General features: G+C 34.8%; 1 protein-coding gene across 1 annotated transcript in view; it reads left to right on the top strand.

The window, feature by feature from the left end:
- Nucleotides 1-19,252, top strand: part of LOC132561107 (macrophage mannose receptor 1-like) — a 50,465-nt gene that overhangs the window by 4,647 nt on the left and 26,566 nt on the right. The window contains exons 2-26 of the mRNA XM_060225837.1: nucleotides 402-562; nucleotides 1,700-1,839; nucleotides 2,378-2,499; nucleotides 2,826-2,922; nucleotides 3,420-3,552; nucleotides 4,306-4,382; nucleotides 5,228-5,337; nucleotides 5,674-5,806; nucleotides 6,563-6,645; nucleotides 6,859-6,984; nucleotides 9,201-9,383; nucleotides 10,397-10,468; nucleotides 10,781-10,951; nucleotides 11,186-11,302; nucleotides 11,664-11,777; nucleotides 12,192-12,248; nucleotides 12,830-13,009; nucleotides 13,308-13,432; nucleotides 15,263-15,383; nucleotides 15,736-15,893; nucleotides 16,289-16,405; nucleotides 16,624-16,739; nucleotides 17,138-17,292; nucleotides 18,085-18,296; nucleotides 19,085-19,209. Coding sequence (XP_060081820.1) covers nucleotides 431-562; nucleotides 1,700-1,839; nucleotides 2,378-2,499; nucleotides 2,826-2,922; nucleotides 3,420-3,552; nucleotides 4,306-4,382; nucleotides 5,228-5,337; nucleotides 5,674-5,806; nucleotides 6,563-6,645; nucleotides 6,859-6,984; nucleotides 9,201-9,383; nucleotides 10,397-10,468; nucleotides 10,781-10,951; nucleotides 11,186-11,302; nucleotides 11,664-11,777; nucleotides 12,192-12,248; nucleotides 12,830-13,009; nucleotides 13,308-13,432; nucleotides 15,263-15,383; nucleotides 15,736-15,893; nucleotides 16,289-16,405; nucleotides 16,624-16,739; nucleotides 17,138-17,292; nucleotides 18,085-18,296; nucleotides 19,085-19,209 — 3,176 coding nt within the window. The 5' untranslated portion in view covers nucleotides 402-430. The remainder of the gene's footprint in view (nucleotides 1-401; nucleotides 563-1,699; nucleotides 1,840-2,377; nucleotides 2,500-2,825; nucleotides 2,923-3,419; nucleotides 3,553-4,305; nucleotides 4,383-5,227; nucleotides 5,338-5,673; nucleotides 5,807-6,562; nucleotides 6,646-6,858; nucleotides 6,985-9,200; nucleotides 9,384-10,396; nucleotides 10,469-10,780; nucleotides 10,952-11,185; nucleotides 11,303-11,663; nucleotides 11,778-12,191; nucleotides 12,249-12,829; nucleotides 13,010-13,307; nucleotides 13,433-15,262; nucleotides 15,384-15,735; nucleotides 15,894-16,288; nucleotides 16,406-16,623; nucleotides 16,740-17,137; nucleotides 17,293-18,084; nucleotides 18,297-19,084; nucleotides 19,210-19,252) is intronic.

The raw sequence follows: 19,252 nt of genomic DNA, 5'->3' as shown, positions 1-19,252 counted from the left end.
GCTCGTCGTACATAAAAGTTTCCTTTAAAATGCTACCCTTCGTTTATGCCATTACTGATTTCACCCAAATTCCGTTTGCTGCATTAATTGATGACGAAAATATTGTTTTTATATTCAGAAAGTAGACCTGGGAACGGGACCTGGGAACGGAAACCCAAAACGAAAAGTCAGATAAAATTTTACTTTAAAATGCTACTCCTCCTTCAGGCCTTGATGGACTTAAAACCAAATTTGGTCCCAAACATCATAGATAGTTTGGTATCAATTCTTAAATTCAGAAAGTTGATTCGAACCGCAGTACCCGGGTGTGGGCCCCAAACGGGAAATTGGACACATATTTTGATATCAGAATGTTATCTTGAACACGGTAAAGACACGGTTCAAACCTTGTTGAATTATAGGTAGCAGTCAGCGATGTCCGGTTGACTGGATGGATGGCCCCTTAAAAATAAATTGTTACTATTTCGGAGTCGGCGTACCAAGAAAATCATGGTTTGCTGCCCGAGACCACTGTCTGTCGTTCCAGTCTGACCTCGTAAAAATCGATGACACTACAGAAAAGGTAAACCCTTATGTCTCTTGTTGGTCTAGTTCATGTAATAATTTCTTGTGCGAGCAATAGATTTGAAACCGGTTAAGATATGTAAATGGAAATTTGGTGTACATCTTTATCATTTAAGACCGGTACACAATACATTGCCCTTAGGTTACTGTTAAATTGACTTCAAGGTCAAAGGCCAGAATATTCATTCAATGCATGACCCAATTAGGAACCCTGTCGAACTCCATCCTAAGTAGTATAGTTTCTTGTTCCTGTAGATACAAATTTTTAAGATAGGGCAAGTCAAAACACTCGTACATCAAATATGTTGAAAATGTAACGACTATTTAATACTCTGCTTCTTCTTAGAAGTGTTTTCTAATATATCACTTATATACTCTGATTACGAATCAATCTGTAATTAAATGTGCAATAACTTCTAAATATAATGTATATATATTTGTCAATACCATAGCAATCAGACACACAATGACCTATCTGACAACAAAAGGAGTAAATTTCTTGAAAGGGAAGACATTTTTTTTCTCACTAGCACATATCTCTAGTTTATTTTTTTCAGCCAAACAACACTGAAAAAACACCACATATAATATCAAAATCTTGAAAATAGTTCACGAAGAATCCGCGAGGGTCAAGCAGTGCACACAGATCATAGGTCCACTGTAGGACACTTTTATAGTTCTATCACAATGAATTGGACCTAACTGGGCCCTGCACCTTATTCTATTACACTATGAAAGCTGACAAGGTCTTGTCAGTCATTACCTCTAAAATATTTCAAGTAGGGAACACATTGCATTCATACGTTAGAGGGAGGAGGAGGGGGTCGTAAATGTCCATAACTGTTTATGGTGTAAGTAATTAAGTAATATCATAACGATGTTTGGAGGTAGCAATATTATTGTTTTGTCACTTTTCTGTCCACACTCAACGGTAACATACCAATGTACATTTTAAAAAATTACAATTTGTAGATACTTTCTACTTTGGTCCCCGTTTTCGCAATTAGACTAAATAATTGAATTCCGACTATACAATAAATTCATAACACACGTTAGTATCTCACTATGTATGTTCAATACCTGTATCTATAAATAATATCTGATAAATACCGCTTTCTTCTGTTTTTGTTTCTAGGCATGGCTGCTTGAGAAAATCAAACAGTTATCAAATACGTACCCCGGGGAGCAGGAGTTCTGGGTGGGGCTGACCAATACTGGGGAAAATGAAACGATATGGAGCTGGCCCGATGGATCAACCCTACCCACTAATTTGCTGTAAGTCATGTGATGTTGAAGTTAATCGTAAAATTATTTCAGAATTAGTGGAGAATATGAATATATTAAGCATCAGGTTCGCACTATTTCAAGGAGACCTTGGTACGTTTTTATAGTATCAACATGCTGGAATGTCGTGACCTTGACACAATAGCGTGAAACACCATCAAAAAGACAATGGTGTCCTCAAGCAAAACAACGGTTGCAAGCTTTGGTTATGTGAGGTACAGTGTATGTTTTACGTGAGGTGTTGGAAAGTATTTACGAAATATACGTAATTACAGGGATAGTGTACCTCCCCATCTTGATTTTAATATTTCTTGCGGTCAGTTTAGATTTTCTTCAATCGGCACATCACATAGGTTTATAATTTAGACCTAAGCATCGCTGATGAGTCCTCGAAAGACAAAACAGCTGTTTGAAGCAGTTTAATTCATTGTTTGGCTCTACTATGTCTTATCTACTTACGCGTCTTTTGAACAATTCTGAAGAACGAAGGTGTTATTCAACCTTTGCAATCGTGAATTATACTACACAGACGCTGGGGATCTGGAGAACCAAGTGACCCTGATACAGAGAGATGCGCCGAAATCTGGGATAACCTACTCAATGATAAATCATGTCTCACACCGATTGAGTATGTCTGCGAGCGATCTAAATGTGAGTACCTATTTATCTACTGAGTACATACATTGTTTGGTGATTTTACATACATTTACAAAGTGTGTAAACAAGTTACATTATCTACTTTGTATACAAAAAGGATAATCAGGAGTATTGGTGAATGAAAGTTTGAGTATTTATATGTAGTGAGTACCAGCAAATTCATGTCACCTTGTCTTTTGACTTAATTCATTTGAGTATGCAAGTGTACAAATGTTACATTCTGACGAAGCAGTTTCAGCTTACTTGTTTTGCTTGATTTGAATTACTTTATCATTAATTGATTGTTTACTTCGCCGTTTGTTGATTGTTTACTCATTCAGTGGTACCCCTGACCTGTGACGTTGACGATGGCTGGCAGTACTATTCTGGATCCTGTTATAAATACATATCAGGTTACAGAACCTACAATCAAGCGAGGTACTTACTATAGAACACATGACAGTTTTATTGAAACCTTCTATAAAATAAACGCAGGCCCATATGATATTAAAAATGAAAATGGAAGATTTACACTGCACTCTTATTCAGAAGGCAAATGAGATAAGAACAGTCACAGCCTCATAACTACCGTAAATACACGAATAAAACTAAAGCATTGTATGATTCAGATTCTCCAGAAACATAATTTTAAGTTTGTAAGGCGCCACTAAGGTAGGGGACTATCATCAGCGGAAGTTTCTTTCCTTTTTGTCTACAAAGATGACATTGAAGGAATATACATCCCTCTTGCAACAGGAACTTTCCTTTTCTTTGTATCACTTTCTTACTTTCTGTGCTTTATTTTCCCTCTTAACATCAGTCTTTATATTACACCTGGTGTTGGGAAGACGTAAAACCCCGTGCAAAAATACGTTTTAAGTGTTTTAACCAAATATCCTGAAGATAAATCTTGATTATTGAATTTCTTCTGCTAGACAATCCTGTTTGAATATGGATGCGAATTTGGCTGTAGTGAATAATGACAACGAGCAAAGGGCGGTTAATCATATGGTTACCATGATAAGTAGTTCTCAGAATGCATGGATTGGCCTACACATGGTTAATAACGTAAGTATATATTACACAACACAATCTTCATATCACGAAACTTTTCTCTGATGTTCTCAGTTACATGTCTATTTTGTTAACCGACGAATTCTAGCATTCGCTGCAGCCTTATTATTCTATTGTTAATTTCTGATGATTCATGTTTAAGACGTAGAAATGCCTTTCTGTTAAAGTTTATCAATTTTAAGTGTTAATTATATGATATTATATTAACAAGTTGATATATATATATATATATATATATCGTTAATACCGTTTCACATGCATCAAGTCTTATTGTATTGATATTGAATATGTCCATCGGGGACTGACTCCCTATGAATTATTCAGAAGATTTCAATTTCCAGATGGTTAACTTTCAGTAGGAAAGGACAAGGTCAGAGAGGGAAACATTATATTTTATATTTTGATAAGATATACTCATGAATATTTAAAATTTCTTCTAAAAAAGAATTGATGATGGATGACACAGGGATAACGTATTCATCCTTTTTTAGGGAGTGAATTCGATTGAATCATCTGAAGTAGAAGGGTATTATGTTTGAATTGCTTCCGTATCCCTCACTTACTTTCCATCCAGACCAACAGTGGGCTTGTTTCATATCATTGTAAATATGTCGTTAGATAATATTGATTGTTAATATTATCTTACACGTTTATCGATACAATCGTCTCTCCCTTTTTAAGCATTTAAATCATGTCATAGAGTTTATAACATGTCGAATTGTTCCGTTACTTCTTTTGAAACAATAGTCCTGGGTTCTCACCAACAACACCAGGTTGTCTCCAGCGTCCATGCAGTACTGGCAAAGTCGACCGACATTTGATGGGTGGAGTATACAACGTGTTCTAGCTCAAAAAAATGTTTCCTCTTTTCCATTGTAAACGATGAAATATTAAATTATGAAACCAATTTTGCTTTCCTGACATTTCATATATTGTATAAAGACTTCACATTTTTGATACGTTTTCTTCAGGCTGGTAATGTCAAAGGAATAGAAGTTCTTATAGCCCAACCACTAGAAGATTATAGTGTGACGTTTTGAAGACTACACGATGACATACGTAGTGTATCAGACACACTATTTTCGACTTCAGAGTACATAAGTACAGCCGAAAAAGTTGGTCGATTCCCTACCATCTCGAACACTACGTACGTCAGTGCTAGTACACTCCACACTGGCCATTTGTCTGATGAAGGTGACCGTGTAGTCATCGAAATATCGCACTCTACTGGTTGTGTTATAAGAACTTCTATTCTGTAGACTTCATAGCCATTTCATAAGTAGTCTTTCTTGGCGTTCAATTGAAAATATCCTTCAAAATTACTTTGGAAATAATTAGGAAACATATTGATATAGATATAGATTTAAAATGAATGATATGATTTTTCACAACAAAGTAATACTTTATAATTTCATGCAGCTAACAGTTATGTGTGCATTTGTATTTCAAGAGGAATGCCTATTTAGTCTTTAAATTTGTATTGTTTAGGGGATCAAAATGCAGAGTTACTCTTCATTTAAGCCCGGTATAAACAAAATAATCATTGCTGATACATTCGCGTGGTTTTCGAGCTAATATTATAGATAACAATCAATGTTTTTCTCTCAAAAATCAAAGGAATAATGCGTTCTCCTGTGGTAGTACATATAGTAGCACTATCTATTTTTAGAACGTCCAACTCCGTTTGTGTTGCGATCAACGCTACAGCAAATGGGGACAATTCTTGGTATGCGGAGAGCTGTGATCAGGGCCTGTCATATATATGTCGAAAGCCAGAAGGTTTGCTATATTACGTATACAGATGTCGGGAAAAGAAAGTGTGTATTTGCTGATATTAATAAAACTGTAACGTATTATTTTGACGAACAATTTGTATTAAGTTAAATAGGTATCTGATATGATGATGTAGAGTATCGCTATAAAATATTCTGTTATCGAGTATAATGTAACTGATTTATTCACTTACGATAAACTTTCAGCAATTGAACTGATGATAGCTTTTCGTACGCACTGACAAACGCTTTAAGAGCTCCGTATGAAATGTTTTAAGGACAAATACAATTTTATGTATTTATTTGTTGGACTTGCATTATGAGGATTCTGATCTTTATGCAGGTGTTTGTCCAAGCGGATTTGACCAGCATCAGACAAAATGTTACTTACCGGTTTTCACTCCAGACACTTGGAACAGCGCTAGCGCTTATTGTAACCGCTTGGTGAACGGAGGACGCCTTCTGGACATTAGGAGGTAAGTATGCTATTTTTTCTTAAAAGCAGTCACAAAAACTTCGATATTTTCACAGGATCTTACTTCAAATTCAGATCGGTGGAACTAGGTCAAATTAAAGAAAAAAAAATGACATGGAAATCCCTGAAAACAAACAAGGAGAACGAGGCCAGGCGCTCTGGAAAAAGACGTGTCGTCTGCTTGCCATATCATTACTATTCGTTAATCCAAGTAATTAATATCACCTTTCCAAATGTTTACTAACCAGTACTCACAGGTATCATACATATGAACATGAAATGTGTCCAACTTAATATGCAAAATAAAAAAGAATACTTTTTCAATGAGATGATCATGGCTACCATTAGACGTTAAATAAAATACATACCTTACTTCACACATACGAAATATTGTGTCGATTTAGCATTTAGGGTGATATTTGTTACACTGACAATTCTCAAAGATGACTGCCTAGAACGTTTTAATTCAATCGAAATTACGAAATTTATATAATTATGGGGCTGCTGCAACTTCCTGTCTAGATTTTTGTCTTTTCTTTTAGACCTGTTTGGATTTTCCTTAGTCGCCTACTCGGCTTCAAAATTTTAGCATCACTGATGAGTCTCACAAGGATGAAAAAGCTGTATGACGCAGTTTTATTGATCGTTTGGCTCTTCTATATTTCACCCTAAATTATAAAAAGGTGCTATTCACTTTATATTAATGTTGACTGAAGTCATCGTCACTGTTGCTTTGAACATTTGATTTTTCATTTAGTTCCACAGAGAAGACTTACCTTGTCAGCTATATGAGGCAGCAGAAGAAACGTGGAATGGATAGATCATGGCTTGGTCTATCTCGTAAGTTTTCACGTACCTTTTTATCAAAATTCCGGTAAAAAAAATTACTGGAAAAAATGTCAAATTATTTTCTTAAAATATTTCCACGTGGTACATCCTAAACATTCGTTCTAACTTTATTTTAAGTATATTATAATTTTCAGAGGTATTGAATGCCAACTTACCTTAAATGAAATATGCTTACAGTTTCATAACATGTCGTCTGTTTTATAGGACGTAACAATGATGAGATGTGGACGTGGACAGAAAATCAGCCCGATCAGCTTACCTACTTTAACTGGGCCGCTGGAGCATCCAGCAGGATTTCAACAGGCCGTAGCTGTGTATTCGTATACGCAGGTAACTTGAACATCGAATGTCATTTGAAATGGCAAAGACGACTTTGTTAATGTAAATTTCGGTTCATTCTTATAGCTTTCTTCTGTGTTGTCTGTTAAGAAGATGACATCGGAGAAACCCCCGTTTGTACAATATTGCCAGTTCAACGTTTAAGACCTGCATGACTATTTTTCTCTCACGTGATCGACGGTTTTTTCTCCGGTTTAACCGGCTTTACATGTGCTGCATATGATCATTTTCAAGAATCATTTCCAGTACTATTTCCTTGTTACATTAACTTTGATATTTTACCCAGTTTTGATAGTCATCAGTTTGCACCACTGAAGAGCCATAGAGGGAACAGCTATGGGAGGCTGTTTTATTATATCATACGTTATTGTTGAGTCATGTTGAACAATCCATGTTGATGGTTCCTAGTGAAACGATTTTCTTGTGTCTGCTTTGATCATGAGTGGAAGTGTAAATCTATATTTTGTTAATGTTTTGCCCGCGTTTCATTCTGTGCGAGTGCTTGAATTTAGATTGTGTTAAAATTTCGGTATTTTATTTTGTCTGCTGTTTGTTTATTTTTCGGTCTAGATTCGTTGTCACTGAGTTTAAACTATAATTTTTCTGACATCTCGATATGTCCAGTTTTTATCTTCTGTTAGTTTGAAATGAAGATTCCTTTGTTGTGTTGATGTTTTCTTTGTTTATTTTGATTTTTTGTATTTCGTTCGAGTTTCATGGAATCTTAATTTGAAATAAACATTTTTTGGACGTGTTGGCATTGCCTTCTATTTGATAATGTTTACCCTAGTTTCATTGAAACTGAGTTGCTTTGACGTGTTGGTATTTCGTTGTTTATTTTGTCTACTGTTTGTAATTATTTAGCTCGAGTTTCGTATAAAATGAGTTTTAAAGATGCTTTTGCTATAGTTTTTATTTTTTCTTCTATTTTGTTTATATTTCTCTTTAAGTTGGCTTTTTGAAGGGTAGTGGAATCTTTCCCATTTTTTCCAATATTTATCAAATTTTTCATAGTTATCTCCCTTGCTAATTGCAATAAATCTTTGTACATTATAGTATTTTATGATTGTGTTTACCAAAGCGTTATATTAAGGGAGTTATGGCATTACAGTGCATTAGATATATATATATATTGTTTAATAACAATTAGTATTTCATTATCAATTTTACGATTTAAAATTTGTATTAAGTAACCAAATAAGTAGGATGCTTTGTTAAAGTTAAATAGAAAGATAAATGCATCTAACAGAACTTCAAATCAAAGAAGATTTTGAACCTCTTTGCATTACCATGAAATGTGAGTTATAGTTTCAATCTTACAGTTGCATAGTATACACAGAGGAGATATAGCTAATTGAGTTTTAAAAAGAAAAGAATATATTATAAGACTATGGTGATTACTTCTAAACTGGAACCATTGAAACTTTGAATTTGTCGTTATAAGAAAGTGTAGCCTAAAACTTTGGTGCCATGTAGAATAACACAAATCAAAGACTTCATTCCATTTATCTTACCTGAGGGAATAACCTTGCTCTTGCTTTACAGCATTTAGATTACTTTGATACTGAAGAAAAATAATTTTGACAGCGTTGTATGTATTCAGTACCACAATTGGCCATCAGGTCATATGTTTCTAGAATCACTTGCCACTCTGAAGTAGACTGGAAAGGTCTTCTAATACACCTCAGCATAAGAGAAAATATAAGGGTCTAACATTAAGCATTTCTAAACCAACACCAATGTAATCCGGGGTAACAACTTCCTTTTTTACGTCGTCAGTTTTACTGCTCCAAAGAAATTCACATAGCAATGAGTTTAATTCAGATAGAAACCTGTCATCAGGGTTCGGCAGTGAGATAAATAAATGGTTAGATCATGTTTATTTTACCAATATTGGGTTAATAATTGTCTTTTCCAGGAGCTAACAAGTGATTTAAGTTTTAAAAGATTTTTGTCAAAGTTATATTTTGGTATCTGATGTAAGTTAACGTGAAATAAGTTGAAGTTAATATTTTGTTGATATGCTGATTTTTTCTTTGTTGTTTTTGCCTACTATATCCAGAAAGTGTTACTGTGTATTTAGTTTAGTGTCAAACATAAGTGCAAGTAATACCATGACAGTCACTACTATATGATCTACATTATGTGTTCAGTAGTGTTGACATATCTTCAAAATATCCTATTTAGCGATGTAATTGTTATTCTAGATGACAGTAACGGTAAATGGAGATCGGATTTAAGCTGCGAGCAGAGGATTCCATTTGTGTGTGTGACGAGTGTGGACCGACCACAGCTGACCACAACCACTACCACAACAACAACCACCACTACCACTACGCCAACACCACCAACGACAAAAAATATACCCTCGACACCTCAATCGGGATTAGGTAGGATGTTTTTAAACCATTGATTGGGTCTGGATGACTCTCATTGATTCCAAATTTGACACCATGAAAATTGCACATTAACACGGAACCAATAGACAAACTAAAGAGCAGCAAACAGGCCCATCTTCATGTCGCACCAAAAGAGTTACGAGTTTGTTCGTCAGTTCACTCTTTTTGCAGGAAAATCATAAAAATGGTAACAGACTCTTAAATATTGAATCAACTGTGACATATAAATCCACTCATACTATAGGTTGGGTAAGTAGGGTTGATGCTATCTAGAAACGGAAAATTCCTCATAGGGAAATTGAAATCATAACACTTATCATACAGCTTGGTGGAAAGGTGTCCATTTTAGTTTCGTTGTAGGAAAAGAACGGGATAAAATTCTGCATAATAAAGAGACCTGACAAGGTCTTTGTGACTGTTTGGATAAGCTCATCGATAAATTTAGCCTCGTTTGAGTAATGACGTGAATGAGTCATTGGCCCTTTCTTGTCCTGAAATGTGAAAGATTATAAATCAACCGTAAGGATATTCCCCTATTCTTCTGAATGGGTATTGTGCAGAATGCAGAATGCAAAAACTGATTATTGCAAAACAAGAATTAAGAGTTATTTAAAATTCACAGTAATTTATTGACGGAAATGTGGACGGGTGCCGATTAATATAACGCAATTGTGAAAACGTCTCATTTTAAAACGTCAATTATTGTGCTTTGATAAAATCATCACCTCACTTCGTTCAACGTTTCGATATATATCTAACAATCGCACAATGCAGCCATTGGTCCATATATAAATCAGCGGAAAGACACTCTCCTATTCCTCTAAATGATTATTCTGCGGAATGTTATAACTGATAATTACTAAATACGAATTTAGAATTATCAAAATTCAGGGTTCTTTATTGCCGGAAATATGAATGTGTGCACGAGGAATATGGCGTTGTTGTGGAGAATTCAAATACATTTCGTTCTCGCAAATGCCTGAGTTATTTGTTTACAATTTTAGTCGCAACTAGAACAACAATACCATTAACAAGTTCGACTACGGTGCCAACAACATTACCGACAGATCCACCAGGTAAAACGTTTAATTCTTTGATTTGTTATAAAAAAATTGCTGATCTGACGCCTTTCATAGATAAAATGCCATACTTAACTTCTTAATAAGGGACTACTAGATCGAGTGCGCAATAACACAAACTCCGATATCACTGAGTGAATGTTGCATCTGAACAAAATTTATTAAATGCCTTTCTTCGGTGACCGAACTACAGTATATATAAAGAGATTTGGGATTCATAGTAAACTAGAATATGAATGTACTAAATTAAGCATTCAACATTTCAAAAAAGGGAGAGGGGGTAATCATTTCGATAATTAATGTTTATAGTGACCTGGAGTGCAAGGTGTGGTCCATTTTGGGAAGAAGCTCATTATTCGGGAATATGTTACAAATTCAGCGACGAGAAACGAACTTGGATTGCCGCTGAAAATCACTGCAAAGCAGCTGGTGGCTATCTTCTCAGCATTCTTGGGGCTCACGAGCAATTCTATATAGGAGGTATTTGATTTTCATGGTGTCAATTCACCTTAAAAACTCCTGATCTAACCAATTGTTTGAATGTGATATGTTTCACTCAGACAGATGTTCGCAAATCATAGAATAAGTCTATTTTTAAAGCGAAAAATGAATATTTATGGTAAAAGCTAGGAACTCGTTTTGAAACTGTTAATTAGACAGATGTTCAGTGATTTCACCAAGTCAACGCTCTTGCTTGTTTCCTCACGATTCCAGGAAGAATAAGGTCGATGAGGTCAAGCAATCTCTGGATAAGTGCAAACAGTAGGAGTGATGGGGGAGGATGGGAATGGACAGACGGTTCACCATTCGGTTTCGTTAACTGGGAGCCAGGTAAAATCAACTTGAATTAACCAACAGTTAAGTCTACTTATATTCAAACGTTATTCAATATTTTAAATAGGAACCATTGATCGATTTACTGGAAGAGAATTCCCTTTATCGGTATATTTTCTTATTCAGCTTACGATTTTGTTTCAACTATCATTACAAGAACGGGCATGCATTTATATCTTACGCCTTTATAGGATAATCCTGTTTTTGAGAATGCCATAATTGACCGCAGTAACATTGAAACCTGATTAGTGTGTTTATTTCTCTGAACGTGTGTGTTTTACTGACTTATTAGTGGCTCTTCGACTTATGTATCTATTCATTGAATATTAGTATTGTAAAAATGGTTATTACGTCACAGGTCAACCTGACAGCAGTGATAACACAGAGGATTGTGTCAGCATGATTGTCAAGACATCGAGATGGGAAGATAACTCTTGCAATGACAAAAATGGATTTATCTGCAAGAAACATGGTGATTGATTGATAGGAGAATTCTAGGAAAGCTAACTCTCTTTTATCAAATATATCCTGAAAAGCGTTCCACATCTGCACCTATCTAGTATTTGATCTAAATCTAACAACTTGTTACTGTCAAATTTATATCGAATAAGACTACGTACTATCATCAACTATTCATTACATCTGCTTATGTTTTTCATAAATATATATCATAGTACTAGCTATAATTGTTCTTCATTAATGTAACTATTCATTTTTATCACTTTAAAATGTAAAATGCCAAATTTCAAGCGTCATTGTTTCAAGTTATCTCCCTTCCGGTATTCCTTTCATGTAGGATTATGATGATGCTTGTTTGTTTCGTCAGTATTAACTGATCAGCAACATAATATTATAAAACTGTCTCTTTACATGTACCGGGCATTAGGTCTAACTCCGTCTACCGTTCTGCCCAAAAGTCCGACCCTCGGACCCATTCCTGGTGGTAGGTCTTACTCAACGGTTTGCTATGCTTATCAATATGTTTCCTTTATTTGATTTTTCATTCAGTTAATATGGTTTGCATACCATTAATCATTAAGATATTTTTTGTTATTGCTGATATTTTTTAATTGTATTACACTGTTACAATATATATATTAAAGCGCCACTACTAGTATTGTTTAGTTTTATTTAAAAAAGAGGATAGCTGGACGCTTAAACTTATTCAGTGAATATTGCTATTTGTAAGTATGACAATGATTAAATAACAGAATAATAATTTTCAGCTTTCATTGGGGAAGTATTTTAGTGATGAACCATTACAGTGCCATTATATTTTCTTCGTAAATCATATATTGGGGTTAAATAAATTTGAGTGTGGCACATAGCTATTTGTCAATTTGTACATAGAAAATCATTTGAAAGAAAGTTCCAAATTGCTGCATCACAGTTGTTAAATAGTGTCGGAAAATTGTATATGTATTTTGCTGACAACAACACGAATTCCAGTGTTTATATGATAGTTATTTTGCAGCATCATTTTTGACCTAGTATCCCTAATAGTCTTTTCTTATGTATTTATAGATGATCAATACTACGGTTGTCCAGCTGGTTGGAAATCCTTTCAGCATTCTTGCTTCATGGTTCAACGGTCGCGTATGATATGGTTGGATGCTCAGAAAGCTTGTCGGTCTATGGGCGGGGACCTGGCTACAATCGACAACGAAGATGAACATAATTTCCTTCTAAGCCAACTGCCAAAATGTATGTCGGCATTGCCGTAAGGGTTTGTTCATTCTTAAATGCTATTGATTATCGTAATACTGCATTAGAGATTAGGTGTCTGATATGATCAAACAGCATAGCACTGTAGAATAGAATTTTTTATACTACAACTAGAAACAAATGAGTGTGACGTTTCGATGACTACACGGTCAACTTCATCAGACAAATGAATACTGTGATTTGTACTAACATCCTATGTACATTAAGGTCGCAAATATTTCCGAACTGAGATTACAATTTCAAAAGTAAGAGAAACCATTAACTTTATTTATTTCAGCACATTGCTATAACATGCACCACAATGACACACAATGTGATGTGTGGGCAGCTAATGGAGAATGTTCTATAAATCCAAGATGGATGGCTACGCATTGCCACCTGGCTTGTAAAATCTGTATACAGGTGAGATATTATGTAATTTACCGAAGTTATTAATAAGCAGTGTTCATATATACATACATCACAAATATTACGTTGCTATGGTACATTTGATTGATAGCAAAATGTTGCTTATCTTAGACTTGATATATATTGTATAGATAGCGATTTTGGTACAAATGCAATTGTTGATTTAGTAGATTTTTCATTTACCCAAAAGCGCTAAAGAAACCAAAACGGTGACTGGCTTCCAATGGTGAAGACAAATGAAATAGATATAACAGTGTATATGTAAATTTTAAAGACGTTGTTAAGCCAATATAAGAAGACATGATACATCATTATCAACCAAGATACATTGTCAATCAAACGACATTTCTTGGAAGATCTCCACCAAACAACATTAGACTCTTGCTTTCTACATTTTCCAGATATATTCCAGACATATTTATAACTGAATGATACGTGAATCGCGTTTATTCCGATCAACCATGACCCCTTGGTAGATATTCTTATAAACATATTCGTTGCGAAATACAGTTGGCTATAGGTCTTCTTTAATTGATAATGGACGGCTAAAACACTTCTACAAGACATTAATCCATCGTTTTTCGCTCGTTTAGTGGGTTTTGACTGAATACTTTATGCCACTTTTTTAATGTAAAATCGACGTTTTAATAGAAATTTGTGTATAAGCTTTCCGGATAAATCTATGTAACATACTACAAAACTTTTATCTCTCTGATGAAATATTCTTTACCATAATGTCAGAACAATATTTACACTACCAACAAAACAACCTTAACACTATCAGCAAAGCAACCTATACACTATTGACAGAGCAACCTGTACAAAGCAACTTCCACCATACTGACATAGCAATCTCTACATTATACCAACCTATAACTTAGAAACCTTTACCACTTTCATAAAGCAATCTTTGCATTACCGACGAAATAGCTTTTATGTTATTAGCCCACCATCTGATGATCTATTAAAAACGCCCTGCGTCCGTGGTCCGTCCTCCGTCCGTAAACAATTCTTGTTACAGCTATTTCTGGAAAATGCTGGATGGATCTTTCTCAAATTTTATATGCAGGTTCCCCTTGGTCCCTAGTTGTGCATTGTACCTTTTTTGGACTGATTCGAAATCAAGATGGCTGGCAGGCAGCCATCTTGGGATTTGAGAGTAAAATGTTGTTACTGCTATTTCTGAGGAAGTACTGGATGGATCCTTCTGATATTTTATAGGTATTGGTTTTCCTTGGTCCCTAGTTTTGCATTGTACCTTTCTTGGACTAATTTGAAATCAAGGTGGCCCACAGGCAGCCTTCTTGGATATCGACAGTAATACAGCACAAGCATATTTTCTTCGATATTCTATCATATTGATTCAAGACCATGTCCATTATCCACCTGTAACTGACTGATATCTAATAATACTTTGGGATCTTTTTCAAATGATATTTGCTAATAGGTGCTTAATAAAGATATATTGTACCATCATTGAGTACATTCAATGAAGGCCCGTTCATAAACATTTACAACACCTGTAACAAAAAAAAATTAATTAATAAAAATAAACAAATAAACAAATCTTGAAGAACTGAAAACAGATCCTCAAATGGTGGGCGCCAAGATCCCTCTGGGATCTCTTGTCAACTAACAACTTTAGCTTACCGACAAATCAATATTTACACTACCTACAAAACAGCATTTACCTACTAATGATGCAGCCTTTACACCACCGAGTACAACATTTACACTACTAACAAGACAGCTTATTCAGTAATCAAGTATACGCAACGCAATGTGTGTACGTTTTAGACAGGATTTGTATCTGAATAACCACAGGATTGCAAAGATCTATACAACACAGTGGAATGTGCTCGTTGGGCAAAAATAGGCGAGTGTGATATAAACCACGACTGGATGCTGAAGCAGTGTCCTCTTTCCTGTGGTATTTGTGATAGTGGTAAGTGAAATAAAGTTTTTAGATGTTTTAGATGGTTATTGTTCAATATGTTTGAAAATATATCTTCCTCGCCGCTTCATACGTTATGATAACTTAGGCCCTCAGGAGTTTTAGAATGACTTAACATTCTAAATGTCGTATTTTGCCGTAAATATATTTGGCTTTACCGCATGTAATTTTAGTATTGAAATAACAATTGAGATAATATTCTCATTCAAGTAGAAGTTTTCATCTGAACGTGTAAGCACCTAATTGAAAGCAGGACACATTTATAAGTTACCCATCCATTGAAGATGAAAGTAAAGCATACATTCAGATCCCTAATTACTAGTTAGTCTGATACATTGAGCAGTTGTCTACGGAGGATTCTGGATAGGTCTTCATGACAGAACTGATCACATGACGTTTCAATGGAGTGACGGAAGCAGAGTTAAGTATACATACTGGGCGGAGAATGAACCCAACAACTTTGGACGCAGGGGAGAGGAGTGTGTTGCCATGTATCTTCAGGTGGATTATTATGATGTTTTGAAGCGTTTTTTTTATTGCATTGTGTAATACAGCAATGTACAAATATTCCCAGAGATAGTATACTATATTTATTTACATTAAAAAATCCACAAGATTATTCAATTTTGATTTTAATTGTCATACAGCAGATGCTAAGTACGTGGTACTGATATTTGCATATAAGTCATTAAAAAATGCATGCCGATGTTTCCATGTTCAGAATCCATGATTCTAATGGTCTATTTTTCTTGTATATTTGGAAAAGGATTATGATAACAACATTTGCAGTTTGTGGGTCCATTTTTTGTTTGTCGATATCTTAATATTATTCCAGAAAATGACATACAAATTTTAAGAAAAAATAGACAATTTTATCCTAAAAAATGCATTTTCAGAATGGAAAGTGGAATGATGCCCGGTGTGACGATCCTTTACCGGGACATATATGCCGCCAACCTAAAAGTCTCCAGCCCAAGACCACACTCTCGCCACTTGGTGTTGGCTGCACTAACGTGAGCTACGTATTCGCTGTTTGACTCTCTGTCAGCATTGTGTCGTAGCTAAATATTCCATCATTTCAGATATCTATTTAATTTATTGTCTTTATACCTTTTCATTGTTAAGTTTTATGTCAAGTTTTTGCCAAGCAATGTCTGCATTCATCGTTTTAGGACATTAGAAAAAATGCATTTCGTTTAGAAGGATTTTTAATGTCAGTTTTCTGTTTCAGGGGAGTATCGGTTACAGTGCGTTCTGCTACTTTATGCGTTACGATAGACTGTCATGGCAAGTTGCGGAGGACACATGTCAACGGGATGGAGGGCATCTTGCTACGTTAAATGACAGGTTACTTATACATATATATTTTAGATTTTTTATCAAATAATTTTCATATCAGCACGTGAATCAGTACTAAGTGTTGCCAAAAGAACTATCTAAATAATGAATAAGCAGATAAGTAAATCAATGTGTGAATCAATTCATAAAATACTAGGTTTTATCGAGTTGTAAAAACATTGGTTTATACATCATATAATTCTACCTGACATTTAATTGAAACTACAATCTGAATAGAAAGTATTTAGTTTCAACACAGGACAACAGGACTAGGTAATGATTTATGTGTTTACAAAAATAGGTATATCGATAAACAATAAAATCTGAACATGTGAATTATGAAAAAAAAGAAATATCAGACTGAAACCCTTCATTGAGATTCACTAATATCAAACGTTGTATTTAAGGTATGTCCAGTCTTTCATTGCTAGCCAGATAGTTGGAAAGGAAGGACAATTTTGGATCGGTTTAACGGATCAGTATAATCCAGGAACATTTGATACATGGAACAGCGGTGTCGAATTGACTTTCACGCACTGGGGAAAAATGAAAATGAATACAGGTTTGTAGCCAATTAAGAATTGTTACATGTATTGTACTGACATTTGGTACACAATAAACACATTTCAAATAAAGACAAATTGATGACGCAGTATCAGTGTGTTATCAATATAGGACCACATTTTCCCTTAAAATAAATAAGTTAATAAATAACTGAACGAATAGATAAATAAAAGTTTATTTGCATTAGTACTTTTAAAAAAGCAGATTTTTTTCAGAATTTCCCTGTTAAGCATTTCTTTCAGATAACAAAAACGTCAGCATACTCGTACGAAATCAAGTAAAGAGTAATTATATGATAAATAGTGATGATAGAGTGATCTCTTTCAATTAAGTATTATCTAAATAATCTACATATCGTTGTGACCAAACAATAACAGTTATCTATGTTACTGAATAAAAAACATCATCGAGGTAAACTTTCTATATGATATTTATCTCACTGAAAACTGACTTTGTAAATCTGATCATCGTCTGAAATGTGAAAAATTATGTTTTGGTACTAAATATATTTGAACACATTCATTTGCTGTGAATTTAAATACTGGTTGCTTGTACTTCTGCGTACAGTTCCAAAATGCTTTATTATGAATACCACTGATGTTTTAGGTTGTATACAGTTTTTGGCTGTTGACTGAAAACAGGAGAAAGCATACATTACTTTTCATATATACAAAAGTAGTATATTCACTTTGTGCAGGCTTCGGTATTTACAACACAATTCCTTAAATGTAAGTCGTCTAATGGAACAATCATGCAAATAAAATAAATGACACTTCAATTTGAAATATAGTCATTGACGATGATCCTGCGTGCGTCGCCATGTCGACAGACCATCCAGTGGGTATGTGGATGAAAACAAATTGTTCGATGGAGAGCTGGTCTATATGTGAATACCCAAGAAGTGGTTTCACCACAACCACTACAACCACTGTTAGTACAACCACCTCTCCACCATCTACATGTGCAGAAGGCTGGTCCAACTACACCGATAACTGCTACAAGGTAATAGTTTAAGTGTCATGAGGATATACCATAATAAGATGAGACTGTATCTTTCACATGGTTTACTTCACTGAAACTGCTTCTTCTAAACTATATAAAAATCATATAAATTATATATATATATATATATATATGCAGATTAGGCCCCACCCCTCTGTCCCATGGAGTTCAGATGCATAATACACAAAATTGAAATTCTCCTCACCCTAGGAAGTTTCGGATGTAAATTGGAGCAAACGTTTTAATGAATTTGCTGTATTTTGCGTCTTGCAACACGTCCCTCCCGCACCAATAAGTTGAGACCGACCATATACAAAACTGATTCTGCACAAAAGAATGCTGCAGACAAACTTCTTGCAAACCGCAACCATTCCTACAGTACAAGTAGGATTTCCAACATTTTTGGCCCTGCCATATCGACCCGATAGGTCGAGACCAAACAATTATATCAGACTTGTTTCCCTTTCCAAAGGATGCTTCAGAATAAACTTCGTCAAAATCTGCTCAGTCATTCATGACTAGTAGCGATTCGAAGAAAAAGCGTTCACGGAAACCGCAGTATAACATAAACTCACCGGTGTATCGGACCTTAGGAGCTAAAATATTCTTGGAAACAATACTGCATTATCAGAGAAAGTAATTTTGAGATATATGTACAATATATTTAATGAGCAATATATGCTATCCTGAGGATAATGTCTTTAAAAAATCAAATATGGCATTCTCGCTTAGTTTACGTTTTGTGAATATGTTTTTAACGGTTACTTATTTTGACGCTTCAATCACAGGCTTTTGTTGGAGGCGATAAGTTGCCATGGCTGAATGCACGTTCCAAGTGTAGAGCGTTTGGTGGGGATTTATTGAGTATTCACGGAATTGGTGAAGAGGAGTTTATATATGAAACTCTTATGAAGTAAGCAACATACAATGGCATTTAAAATAGTGAAAATAGTCGA

This window comes from Ylistrum balloti, unplaced genomic scaffold, assembly GCF_031769215.1.
Source record: "Ylistrum balloti isolate Yb309-2 unplaced genomic scaffold, AGI_CSIRO_Ybal_v1 Utg371148, whole genome shotgun sequence".
NCBI classification, from domain to species: Eukaryota; Metazoa; Mollusca; class Bivalvia; order Pectinida; family Pectinidae; genus Ylistrum; species Ylistrum balloti.
This window is presented reverse-complemented; position numbering and strand designations above follow the sequence as displayed.